Source organism: Furipterus horrens, unplaced genomic scaffold (genome assembly GCF_987537825.1).
Source record: "Furipterus horrens unplaced genomic scaffold, mFurHor1.1.pri manual_scaffold_1, whole genome shotgun sequence".
Lineage (NCBI taxonomy): Eukaryota > Metazoa > Chordata > Mammalia > Chiroptera > Furipteridae > Furipterus > Furipterus horrens.
In genome coordinates this window covers 189,571,086-189,585,462 of record NW_028327171.1, presented here as the reverse complement: position 1 = coordinate 189,585,462, position 14,377 = coordinate 189,571,086, and the positions used below count along the sequence as shown (strand labels likewise).

Sequence of the window (14,377 nt, the reverse complement as noted above, 5' to 3'; positions counted from 1 at the left end):
TGATGATTGCTTGACGGGTGGAATGGGCTTATAACACTGGATTTGGTGGTAACAAACTTTATTTTTCTTGTCTGGGAAGCTCTTTATTTCTCCTTCAATTTTAAATGATAGCCTTGCTGGATAAAAGGATTAATTTCAGGTACAAAAAGAAAATTACAATAGTAAAAGAAAGGTATTTAAAAATTGCTTTGAGCTTCCTAGCAGTCTTTGAGAAGAGATATTTAAGTTACTCAGGTCAACAAAAGTGAAGAGTCTGTCAAAAAAGGAATTATTCTGTTAGCTAGATCTAATTATTAGATTTTGATATGTGGTTACTTATGTTAAGCAAGTAACTTTTTTAGATTCTTTTTCCTTTGGAAGGAAAAAAGATAAAACTGTTACTTTTAACAGTATTTATAGTGGGCTTTTTGATAAACCCTCCATTCTGCGTTTTTTTCTTTCTTTAACCACTGAATCAGTACAACGTGTATATTCAGAGCCACATAGAAAACGTGGAACTGAGATTAGTTTGTTCAATGAATATTCCAATTCAGTTTTATTTAGGCAGCAAAGTGAATGACCTTAGGCAAATTAAGCCATGAAGCTTATTTTTCTCATCTTTAAAATTGAATTTATACTTTATAGGGTTGCTACTAACATACTAGGTCGTTTAAGGGTAGGCATATAATGGGTGCAAGCTTCCATTATATTCCTTTGCTGAGAAATTTCAGGTAAATTATGAAATCTAGGAAGCTTGAGATGAACACTTTGGGAAATTTTAAAATTATTTCCCTGGTCGTAATTTTTAATGTTGGTGTTTATTTTAATCTTTTTTTTTTGCCTGTCTGGTTGAGACCAAATGAGATAGTTTAATGTGCAAAATATTACACGTAATTTGTGAGCTCTAACTTCTCAGGAATTCCAAATCTTAGAATTTTATTGCCAAAAAGAATTTTAGAAATCATCTAATCAATCCAGATTGCTTAAATCATTGTTCAGGCTCACACAGTTGGGTGACAGAAACTGGAATTACAGTTATGGTGACCAGATTAATAATTCTCCATTCTTTCTCCCTTAAGTGCAGCTCATCTCAGATACTTATGAATATATTATAGTTATTCTTTGGCTACAATTTGGAGGCTTGACCTGACTCACAAAGAGATAGTTTTCCTCTGCAAGAAAATGTCTTATTGTACTGCTTGCTACATACACAAGGGATATAAACTAAGACTAATGATGATGGATAGGTAGAAAACAGTGTAACTGAAAAATGGAATACTATGTAGTCAAAGAATGAGGCATATATATGTGTGTGTAAGTAAACATGGAGCAAAAGTAGGTTTCACACTTTAAACTGTAAAGCTACTTTTGCTCACCCCTACATATTTGTATAGACACAGAATTATCTCTGCAAAGATACACGAGAAACCAGTATAGTGAGTGACTGCCTCTGAGGTTAGACAAGTACATGGGCAGACTAGAATCTGCAATTGTGTATTTTGAATTTGTTTCCGCCCCTTATTTTAGATAAATGATCTGAATAATATGTGTGTAGGTTGTAATTATTAGCTTTTCCTGAACATTAACAGTATATGTCTTGGTACATAATTACACTGGAATTCTATACATTTATTCAGTAATTAACTTGTTACTTCCGTGGATCAAACCAAGGGAAAATAAGTCAACCAGGCTTATTTATCTTTCTGTTCTTCTGAATAGTTATGTGAACATTTGGAAATAACTTTATAGGAACAAGGCTTTTCTCTCACCTATCTAAAGTCGACAACAGATATCTAAGCTGAAGTTAAGAAGCTGACCAAAAAAAAAAAAAAAAAAAAAAGCAGGAAGCTGGAATGCAGGTCTGGATGGAGTTAGAACTGCTTCTCCCGGTGCTGAAAAACAGATGTACATAGTCAGGAGGAACTAACATAGATTGGCAGTTACCCACTTAACTGGTGTTACTTTTAAAGTTTCATTTCAAGCACACAGGCTATGAAGTGTCTGAATATCTTAAATACACCTAAGTTGTATTCTATTTTTTAAAGTGCTGTTAAACGACCATCTTAAAGCTACTGGGTCTCTGCCTTTGTAAAAAGCAGTCTTAATTTACAGACGAGGTCTGTCTACATGTGTATCTTCTAAAGCATGTTTTTCTTATAGGTTGTTAAAGTACAACATGATAGCTCTTTTTAAGACTATTTTGATCTCTTAAGCCTTACAAGCCTTATACATTCCTGTGCTCACATGCTGGAACTGTTTTGTCTGTACTATATCCTTAGTGCTTAGACTTTCCTTGTCCTTGGTGGGTGCTTAGATACTACACGAATGGAATGAAAAGAGAAAAAAAATCACACTATATACTAACCAAATCTCTTTAGGAGAGCTGAAGGAACACAATTAGCACAGAAAAGGAAGAACTTATTTTTGAGAAATTCTGCTTTCTAGGGAATCCAAAAGAAGAAATGAAAATAATGCAAATTTTTGTGAAGCAATACAAAGCAGAGAAGAGAGAGATTTTTATAGGAAAGGTTTAAAGTAACTCATTTGAAAAAAACATGGGGTTAATAAAAACACATACAAACCCAAACTAGCAAGTGGAGAGAAAATAGCTTCCTTCCAAATAATGATCTGAAGTTTTAACAAAAATAATAACATAAAGCACATCCAAACAGACTTCTGTGGATTAAATTTAATACAATCATACATTCATTAACTTTCACATTATTTGTATGACTACTTTTCTCAGTTGACTCATGACACAAACACAAAGGCACAATTCAAAAGAATACACTAACATTTATAATAGTTTCAAACAAATGTGGAGAAAGAACACATTTGAAGTATTTATATAAAGTATTTGAATATGAATAAATCTGATATTTTAATTCAAGAAATACTCTCCAACACTGTCTCGTTTAGACACAGTAGTTCCAGGTGTCCAGTGACATTTTAAATATCCATTCAGCATATAACAAGCATTCACATGACTGGATAGCTGAAGAACCCAGATTTTTAAACTGCAGCTTTTTTTTGATGAATTCTGCTAAAAGTCCTACATTTTCCATTTTAGTTACTGGTATAAAAATAAATGTCTTTCTTTCCTCCCTCATTAGAGCATTCAGTAACTTAGCTATTTTACATCAGACACACGCGAATTTAACCAAGGACTATGAAACAGTGAAAGAAGCCAATTATGGTGCTTAAAAGTAACAAAATGCTGGAGTCAGGCTCATTGTAAATTTTTGGTGTCAAACAGGTATTTAAATAAACTGAAGGAATACAGAACTACTCTGTCCTAAAGAAAAAAAGAAAGAGATAATACTCTGATTTATAGAATCAGGATGTTACTTTTAAGCATTTGCTAAGAATCCTTTCTCATAACTGAATATTAGGAGTACATTTATAGAGACATTAAAATATAATTCTGGAGGAAAAACACAAGAAATCAACATTTTTATTCTATAGTTTTATAAATTTAGGTCCTCTGGGTTATTAAGATACTAAACTTCAGTCTCTGTTGCGGTTTGGTTTTGTGTTTCCAGTCTGGAAGCAGCAGGTTACTTCTTCCCTGCTTTATTTCATGCCCTGCAAAAGCTATTCATAAATACACAATAAAAAAGTGAACACTCACCTTTTACTTTAATCACACAGCTATGTTTCAATGTTGGTTGACATTAACTAGATCTCAGTTTCTCAAATTGTATTTATTATCTAGGTCAAGAAAAACAGGCAGAAGGAAACCTCACCCAAGTTATGTAGCAGTGTTAAGCAAATTCAGTTTTTGAGCCAAAATTAAATCATGTGTCTTCAAACTTTCCCTTGTAACTTCTCTTATAGCAATATAATTTTTGCATTCTGGCCAGAGAGCTGCTTTCTTTTGGCAGACAAAATCATGCTTCTGGAGGAACACTGACTTAGATCTATAGAATCTGTCCCCTTGTCAACAGAGCACTAACAAATAGAATATTATATATTTTACCTAAATTGATCTCTCTCAAAAGACTGATATGAAAAAATTTTCAATCTGTAATATATTTTTACCCAATTTACATAATTATGTTCATTTAAAAAACATTTTTCTCAAAAAGAACTGGTTCTGGGCCAAGATTAAGAAACTCCAAAATATCTTAGCCAAAAGTTGTCAATTAAAAATTTAGCCACAGTGCTTAAGTGTAATGTTTTTAAAAACCAACTTTACACTACTGCATGTTCTTGGATATTTGAAAACAAATATATTTTGACTCTTGAGAAAAAACACTTGGTGGCACAAGTTTACAAAACATAAAGGCAGGGTACAGTTATTCCAAAATGATGGAAAGTATCTGTGTGCCTTTGCTTTGTTTGAAGAGAAATGGAGTGTTTCTAATCAAAAGTTTTCAGTGCCAAAACTGGGAATAACTTAAAATGCCACCAAAATTAAGTTTTAAACATTGCTCAGAAAATAAACTATTTCCAACAATAACAACTTTAATTACCTTTTATAAGGACTGTACTGTAACTTGCATTATTAAGGGTCTTCTGTCTCCTCAAAGGATTATCACAAACCATCTTGTATTTCAAATGAACTAATTCTAACCCAGTCCAAATTAAATGCTATTCACATTCAGAAGCAAGAAATACTATTGCACATTACACTTATATTTTAGGAATGTGTGTCCCGTACCACCCCCCTGCAAAAATGGATGCATTATCTATGAATTACATGTTATCTGAATTTATAAAACTCAAAGTGCTTCTTCTCTTCCACTGAAGTACATTAATATTCTTGTAGTCTCAGAATACTTCATGAACCCTAAAGTGATTCTCTATGGAAGGAGCTTCCTTTGCAAAATGTATTTGGCTAGTCACCTGCATACCAAAATCTCCAAGTATCTGAACAAATTTCTTGTGCTCCTTTCCAATCCAAGATCTCATTGGATCACATACTTGGTAAGGTGTTACATGGGTGTGAACAATAATCCCTGTTTGCGCAAATTCTTTCAAGACTTCTGGATAAGTAATCCAAGTATTGCTTCCTCCAGAATGACCACCATCCAGCCAGTACATTGTTCTTATGCTGCTGATAAAAGCATCTATGTTCTTGTCTTTCTTAGCGTCTTTCAATTCAAAAAGCAACTGATTCAAAACAACACAACCTTTACTGAATCCAATCAAAGTAAAAGAAGCACCATTTAGTGATGGTGGGTAGATACCCATGGCAGACTCCTCAAAGCTTTCACAGGGGCTCTCTTTTTCTCCCTGGCAACCATTAGTATGAGAAGAACTGGATCTACAATTAGATGCTTTGGAGTCCTTACTCAAATCTTTCACATTCTTCTTTGATAGTAAACTGTTCTGACTTAAGTTAAAAGCATTAACTAATAACGTATAAAGGTGCTTAAAAGCTCCAAAGTCAGTATTGTGTTCTGGAGCACCAAACATATTACTTTTCACAAAATTGTCATAGCAGCTGAATTTGTGCAAATGCATTCGGGAACACTTTATCACCCAAATATAACTATTGGGGAACCGGTGAGCTAAAATGGTGGCAACATTTTCTAGACTCCAGTTTTCCCACTGATAATTCTCAGGATGATGAGTCATAATTTCATGATAATTCTGAAAGGTAAAAAAGATGGAACAAGCATTAAATACACATTTATATAAAATTATTTCCATAAAATAGTTTACCATTTTTACTGCAGAAAAAGTTGAGATATTATGACCTACAGTTAATATACTGTAAATGAAAACTTTTTTAAGTCTGTCATAATTTTGATTACAAAGTTTTGGACAAATCACTTCAGTTTAAGCTCAAATCCATCAAAAGACAAGGTTATAAGAAATAATAGCTAGGTGGAAGAGGGTATAAGGGGGATAAATGATAATGTTAAAACAATTCAATAAAAAATAAAAAAGACATAATAACTAAATAACAAATTTAAATAATAAAATACTTCAGAAGGATTATAAATATTTTAATAAATTGTATTTAGTAAGCATACAATTTATTATTCATAACATATTTAACTGAAAATAAAAACTTGCTTTATTAGAGTTTTTGACCAACATAGAATTTAAAAATATTTTCTTATTAAAGCTGCAATCCTGAACCTATTTGGATTACTCTAGCATCTTGAATGCTATATGTTCGATTTCAGTTTTTGTTTTACAAAAAAGCTGCAATGAACATCATAGAAAAATCTTTATACATCTGTGATCACATCCTTAAAAATAAATACCTAGATATCGAGAAACTAGGTCAAAGAATATTTATAATATAAGGTTGTTTATATACACTACAATACCGTCTGTCTTCCAGAGAGGTATGTTTAACTTTCCTTTTATCTTTGTTAAATTTCATAGGCACAGGAATGATATCCTAGTTTGGATTTATTAAAAACTTGAATGAAGATGAAATTCTGTTCTTATATTTATTAGCCATCTGAATTTCTACTTGTGTAAGCTCATATCTTTTGCCCTTTTTAAATTGGATCTTATTGGTTAGTATTCTGTATGCATGAATAACGGTTTATGTTCTATAACATGCATGTAAATTATTTTCCTATTAATTTTCATTCAGTTTTTTAAAAGGGAGATTCATTCAAATGTATTTATTTATTCTATAAAATTTATTGGATATCTACTGATTGGGTATGGATCAGAACAGCTAAACTCCTGTCCACATGGAGCTCACATTCTAAGTACGGAGATAAACAATAAACAACTCCATTAGTAACACTGTCCAACGGAAATATAACATGAGCTACATATAAAATTTTCTAGTAACTACACTTTAAAAGGATAACAGGTGAAAATTATTTAATAATACACTTTGAGCCAAATATATCCAAAATATGTTTCAACATGTGACCCATATAAAAAACTGAGATTATTAAATTTCCTTTTCTTACTAAGTCTGCAATCCATTTTCTACTTTACACTTACAGCACATCTCAGTTTCAATGCTACATTTTCATTGGAAATACTTAGAACTTAGATTTCATAAATCTTATAGTTGAAAAAGTAGATTTACACACCAAGTTCTTCAAATATACTTAAAACTTTTCCAGGAACTGACTTGAGTATTAGTATTTATATTTAAAGTTAAATATAATTAAAAATGTATTTCCTTGATCAGACTAACAACATTGCAAGTGGTCAACAGCCACAAGTGGCTAGTGGCTGGACAGCACAAAACATCAGGTTGTGGTTAAGAGCAATGGAGTATTATAAACAAAGCAAGAAAAAAGGAGTACAAGGTTTTGGAGAGGGGGCAGATTATTATTTAGAAAACAGGGTCGTTTCCAACAAGGTGATAATTGAGAAGGACCTGCAGGCACAGGAAACTGCAACTGCAAAAGGCTCTGATGTGGAAGCATGCTGGGCATAACCAAGAGGCCAGAGGCGCACCAGTAGAGTGAACAAGGAGCAGGAGGCATTGCCAAAAACCAGCAAGAGTGCTTGGGAGGAGGGGCCTGCTGATCACGACTTGTAAGACAGATATTATGAAGACTTTGGCTTCTGCTCTGATAGGGTTTGGAGTGGAGGGATGATATAATCTGTATCTCGAAAGGATGAACATGTCTGAATGGGCAGCAGTTGAAGCAGAGGCTACTGAAGTATAATCTTGATGAGAGAAGGTGGCTTGAATCAGAATGGTAGTAGAACTGGAGGTAGTAAGCGTAGTTCAATTCTGAATATGTTAAAGATAGAATCAACAGCACTAGATGATGGATTGGATATAGAATTTATCCTTATTTTTAATAGTCATGTACTATACATATTAGTTAAATGTATCTCCCTTTTGATTAACTGTACTAAGTACTTATCTCAATGATATACTTGTGTATATGAATTAAAATGTGTTTATTTTTGCTTCAAAAGAATAGAGCAGCTCTATGAATATTCATATGGGTTATAAAATGACTAAAAAAGCCCTATATGCTATGCTATGTTTTTTTTTTTTTTTTAAGTTTGCATCAGCATAGAATATCCCCAGAGGGACATATAAATTGGTAACAATGACAGCCCTGGGGAAAGAAAATGGGAAAGGAGACTAACTTTTCAATGTACAATCATAAACGTAAATTTTTAGCAAAATGCACATTTTTTCCATTAAAAAATTAAAACGTATAAAAGTAATACTATAAAAGTTTAGTCTATATACAAAAGCATAAGATAGAAGAAAAATCCTCTGTAAAATCACCAATTAAAAATAATCATTATTAAAATTTTGGTGTCCAACATTCCAGTTCTCTTTAGTATACATATATACACAAGTTATGTATATGACAGCATTCTTTACTCTTCCCTCAACAAGCTTATATATACAGATTTCACTTAAAAAATATATATTATAGGTATGATTCCATATCAATAAATACAGATTTGCATCATAACTTTTAGACTTCCGATCAGAAAGATTAATATCAATTTATATTCCCATTAGAAGTATAAGAGTGCTTATTTTCCCATACCTTGGCCCATACTATTAACATTAATTTTTAAAAAACCTTTCCTACTATGATAAAATGTCTTTCTTTGAATTTAATTTCATGTTCTGATTCCTAATAAGGTTGACTATTTTCCTATGTTTATTGGCAATTTTCATTCTTTTCTTTTGTTAAATCTCTTTTCATGTCCTTTGATAATTTTCCCAATAGGATGTTCAAAGTCTTCATTAACAGTTTGTATCTTATTAAGTTTGTTAGATATGTTAAAAGGCCATCATTTAATTTCTTGTGGATTATGCTATTGCCTTCTGTACATAAGATCTGTGATACAAGTATGGTAAAATTATCATAGGAACTTATTTCCAAAAGGGCTCAACCAAATTCTTTTTATAGCTAAGGAAACTGAGGTCCTAGAAACTATACAGTTATTTGTATAGTTATTTATGATTTTATGGTTCTCTGCTGAGTCTCTTACCATATAGGAGGTGGTAAATTTAAAAACTTGATGTTTCTTTTTTTAACTTTCCCTCATGGTCATAAGGGGAAAATAATTATACTAAGGAACTGTGAGTACTAAAATGTAAAAATGGGATTCTTACTGTTATGTCAAAGCTCAGATCTGAGAACAATGGATAAGTATTCCAGTGTTAGAAAAAAAAGACACCAGACATTCTCATAGGACTTGCTAATAAGTAGCCAAAACTGGTTCTGCAACCCAGATAATGATTGTGTCAATCTACAGAAAAGGCTAAAAACTGGGAAAAGAGAGGTTTTTTTTTTTGTTTTTTTTTTTTTTTTTTGCGTTTTCATCCCAGTTGGGAATGTAACAGTTATTTTCCCTGTAGGGGTAAAGGGCAGGGGGCATGCTTCTCCTCTTCCTCAGAGAGGCTGGTGGCGAGAATATCTCTTGGAGAGATTAAGGTGTGCTTACTCCACAGGCAGACGCTTGTGAACCTGCAAAAACGTATAGGGCCACTCCATACTGCTACTGAAGTGAAGGTACAAAGAACTTCTAGGAAAACATGACGCGTATCTCCAAGAATTTGTAGACATTCATGATAAAGATTTAAGCTAGGTGGACTAGTCTTATAGCACAGTGAGGAGAACTTGGTTGGACACAAGCTGTACTTTCATCAAAAACAGGGTAAGGGGGCATAGGGTAGATATGCTAAGTAAGCAAAACAGAAGGCCCATAACAGGATCCAGTCTAAGAAGGCGGCTGCCTGACACAGTTCTAGGGGTACATGACCAGGTGTGAAATAACAAATATAAACAGGGTGGGACAAAAGTAGGTTTACAGTTGTGAGTACATGAAACACAGAATTTATTCTTATATTATTATTTATTATTGTATTATTTTCCATATGAACAACTGTAAACCTATTTTTGCCAAAACACACACACACACACACACACACACACACACGCACAAATGCACATCTGCGTGCGTTTCTGCCCCTGGTTCCTGGCACAGAGCTCTTAAAACACTTGGGATTTTTTGGGTGATAGAAATGTCTTTTGTTCGATGAGGTAACTCTTGGTGAGCTCCTGGATATGAGCTAGTCACCAGAAAGACCAAGACATGATTAGAAGTTTGGAACTTTCAGTCCCACTACCCATTCTCCAGTGAGGGGCTGGAAATGGAGTTTATGACAGATCACAACTATGAGATGAAGCCTCTATAAAAATACCCAAAATACAGGTTTGGGTAGCTTCCGGGTTGGTGAACACGTGTAAGTGTTGGAAAGTGATGTGTTCACAGAAGAAAGCCCTGCACCCTTTCCCATGTACTTGACCCTGTGCAGCTCTTCCGGCTGACAAAAACCATATCAGCAATTGCCTGGGGCTGCGAGAAAAAGCAACTGACTGAAGTGAGACACAAGGGTACTCTTTTAGGGTGATGGAGATGTTGTATAACATGACTGTGGTGTTGATTACATAATTTTAATATGTGTCAAAATGTATCACATTGTAAGCTTGCCCTTTAAAAAAAGAGATGTGTAAGTCTATATCCCGAGGCTTTAAAAAGCAAGATAAGAAAATTAGAAAGCACCTACTTAAAAGAACCCTGATCCACCTCCAAAATCATTACTGATGGATAAGCAAAACATCAAGAGGTACCTAAAGAAATAGGAATTACTATGGCCTCAGCCTTCCTATAATTCAAATGATAAAAGGACTAGTATAGAATAAAAAGAACATATTGTACAATAAAAGATGACTGCAAAAGGAACATCAAGAAAGTAACGTTAATTAGGATTTAAAATTACATGGACTGGGAAAAAAAAAAATCATCACCTGGACAACTAGATCCAACTAACACCAACAATGAATCTATGTTAAGACAAGTCAAAGCCTCCAATGATACCCTACGAAGTTCTATTTGGCCCTATTCTGTTTAACACTTATCTAAGTTATGAATAAAAATATAAAAAGAATGCTTATTTAATGTATATATGATACAGCCCAAAATAATGGTTCTAAAAGGATCAATGCACTAAAAAGATGAACTGTACATAACAGGGTAAATTTCATATGGGTAAACAGTAAGCTCAGAAGAATCAAGTACAAAGATATGGACGAGGAAACCTGGGTAAAAGCATTTCAAAAAATAGCCAAGGCTCACCAAACCTTCATGTGTTGTTCAAAGCCACATTCATTCATTCATTGATTCAACAAGTTACCTATTAAACAATTATTACACACCGGTCGCTAAGCATCATAGACGAGTATCAGTGAAGAAAACAGACATGAAGCTTACATTGTAGTGGTGGAAGACAGACAAAAACAAGATGAATAACTAATGTTTGATTATTAAGCAGGATGATCAAAAAAGGCTTCAATGTGAAGGCAACTTTGTAGCAAAGACTTGAAACAGGTGAGGTAATAAATCCTGCATATATCTACATGAAGACTGTTCCTCCAGGCAGCATCTTCAAAGCTTTTGAGGTGAAGAGTGCCTACCATGAACAAGCTGAAGAAGACTGGTGTCGCTGGAGCAAAGTAAAAGAAGAAAGGAGATGATCAGAATATCAACAAGGTGGAAAAAGGTGAAGTTCGTGAAGGGCCTTGCAGGCCATCAAGAGGTCCGTGACTTTTACTCTGAGTGATATGGGAAGCTATTGGAGTTTTGAGCAGAGGTGTGGCATGATTTGACTTACATTTTAAAATGATTATTGTGATCACTTTTAGATACATTAAGAAGGTGAAGCCACTTTGTTGATGGATTAAGATATGAGATGAAAGAGACTAAAGGGTAACTTCAAGATATCTAAGTGAGCAACTAAAAAGGAAGTTTCCATTAACTGAAATGAGGAAGACTGCAGGAAAAACAGGTTTAGAGGCAAAGATCCAGAGATTTTAGGTTTATCTATTAAAAATCCAAAATAAAATATCGCGCATACAATTGTTAAGTCTAAAGTTTGTGGTATATGTTCATGCTAGAGACACAAATGTTGAAGGTTGTCAGAGTACAGGTAGTATGTAGAGCCACAAGACCAACAGAGATCACTAAGGAATAACGGTAGACAGAGGAAAAGCCCAAGCACTGAGAGCAAGGGTTACCCCCATAATCAAAAGTCATCAGAAAAATGAGAAGGAACTGTAATTCATTGGGTAGGCACATATTTAATCCTCACCGATATCCTAGAAGTTATTATTCCTCTTTTATAGTTGAGGCGGCTGCAATTGATCAGAGATGTAATAGCTAAAAAATGCCAAATCAGGGTTCCAACCTAGGCAATTTGGCCTAAAAGCCTTTTGATGCCTTATCCTCTATTTCTTTTCTAAAAGACCTGGATTTTTAGAGCACTTGAAACACTATGCATAAATCAATAGTACATCACTGTCCAAAAAGCAAATGGAATTTCAGTCTACATAAAGAAATGGATGATGTCAAAACAAAAGGAGGTATTACTCTAACTGTAATTAGCATTTTTTACACCTCATCTGAAGACTTGAACCATATTCTGGCTGGCACACTTAAAAAACAAAACACTTAGTAGGTGCTCAATAAAGGTTCGTTATCAAACTATCATCATCATTATTAAAGATGTACACACAGTAGCTGGTCCACAAACTGGAAGTCGCTGTTGGCAATGTCATGCTATTTTCCCAAAATGAGCCACAGGGCATTGATTAAATTAAGCTGCTTCCCTTAAATCTTAAGTGTTTTTTTCTTTTCTTCATAGTGTTTATTAGTAGTCAACTAGATCAGTAAATTATTTTGGGGACAAAAGACAAAACTACAGATACCTTAATCATCATTTGACTCAAGGCACGAAGTTTGTAAATATATCATTTTAAAGCATCAATTTCAAAAACAACAAATTAATATTGTTTAATGACCATACTCTAGCTTTCCCTGTCTACACCGACACTAACCCGTAGAACTTTCTGTGATGATGGACGCGTTCTTCTATATTTGCCTTACTCATTACAGCTGCTCATTCCTTAGCTGCTACTGAGCACCAGAAATGCAGCTAAGGAAACTGAGAAACCAGATTTTTAATTCTATTTAAATTAACTTAAATGGCCACATATAACTAATGGTGCAAGTATTAGACAAAACAGTTCTGGATTAAGATCTAGACTGACACCCAGCTTTCCAGGACAACACATCCACGGTTATTTGCCTGCAGCTATAAAATTAATAATGAAGATAAAATCACACAAAACACTTAAGTACAGAATTGAGGTGAGCATCAAAATCTGACATGCTTAGCAAGTACTTACTGTCCGTTTCCTCCACCCACCCTCCCTTTCTTAGGGTTATGAATTTCATAGCGTTGACGTGGTTTTTTGTTTGCTCGTTTACTTATTTGCCTTTTAACTACTACTGCCAGTGGAACACTATGCGCTAATTTAAAAACCATCTCTGTCTCCTGCCCAACACAAACACAGACCGACACACTCCTCTGAGAAACCAAGTCACAGAATGAATAATATAGTCAGTATTATGTGTCTCATTCCTTCTGTTTCAAATTCTACTCCCTTGAAGCCTGGACTCTTCGAGGTCGTAACTCTCCAAGGACACCTTCACTCTGGAGCTACAAAAAGAGGGGATCAGGGGTGTGGCGGGGGCGGTTTTGGATTTCGTGGAGTAACGGAGGAGCGACCCTCGTGAGCGCACGTGTGGCTGGGATCAGGCGAGGCAAGGAACCGGGCGCCAGCTACGACAGAATCTGGAAAATTCGCACACATGCACAAGAGGAAGGAACAGGTGCCCAGGCGGGGCCCCAGGTTACCTGCACATCCCCGGGGAAATAGAGAACGTGATGCTGGGGCGGCGGTGGCAGCTCCTCCTCCGCCCGGTCTCCGGGGAGATCCCGCCGTTCCGGTCCTTCCGCCGCTGCCGCCGCCAGTAGGAGCAGCTCGTTGCTGCGCTGTGGGTCGGCTCCCGGCACCGTGGACAGCTGCAGGCACTGGTGCCGACGCCCCTCGGCGGAGGGGGAGCATCTCCCAGAGCTGCTGCCTCCGAAGTTCATGGTTCCGGCCTGAAAACGTGAGGAGGCGATTCCGAGATGCGGCAGCAAAAGCAGCAGCGGCGGCGACCGCAGGAGCCGGAACCCCCACATGAGTCGCCGCCGCAAGAACGGTTGGCTGAGGGGAGGGGGACCAAGGTCCCAAAGAAGGGATTTCAGAGGCCGCCTTGAGGTCTGTGGGAGCGGCCCCCACGGCAATCGGCGCGGGGGCGTCGACGGCGTCAGAAGCAGACGTCAGCGCGCAGGGTGCGTAAGGAAGGACAGAAGAGCGCGAAGTCAGACTCAGGTTTCCGGAGGGGGGCAGTGGAGGGGCGTGGCCTGAGAAAGGACGTTTGTGATTGGTGAGTTCTGCCATTGCCGGGAAGTTCCAACGAGAGTCTGAGAAAGAGCCGGAGGACTGCAAAGAAACAATGAACCAAAGACAACGTGCAAAAAGGCGGGCATCTGTGGCGCATGCGCAGCAGCAGGAGTGGCCTGAAG

The 14,377-nt window shown here is 35.9% G+C and overlaps 1 protein-coding gene across 1 annotated transcript; it reads right to left on the bottom strand.

The window, feature by feature from the left end:
• Positions 1–3,601: 3,601 nt before the first annotated feature.
• CUNH2orf69 (chromosome unknown C2orf69 homolog) lies at positions 3,602–14,122 on the bottom strand. The gene is made up of 2 exons (XM_090268344.1): positions 13,661–14,122; positions 3,602–5,577 (listed from the first exon to the last, which is right to left on the bottom strand). The coding sequence occupies exons 1-2, from the start codon at positions 13,988–13,990 to the stop codon at positions 4,753–4,755; spliced, it is 1,155 nt and encodes a 384-aa protein (XP_090124470.1). The 5' UTR covers positions 13,991–14,122; the 3' UTR covers positions 3,602–4,752.
• Positions 14,123–14,377: the final 255 nt, after the last annotated feature.

Bases quoted from the DNA above. Each gene is read 5' to 3' on its own strand.
- CUNH2orf69 (XM_090268344.1), bottom strand. From the start codon at position 13,990: ATGTGGGGGTTCCGGCTCCTGCGGTCGCCGCCGCTGCTGCTTTTGCTG. The intron at 5,578-13,660 runs GTAACCTGGGGC...TTTACCTTTCAG, and splicing joins ATTTCCCCGGGGATGTGCAG to AATTATCATGAAATTATGAC.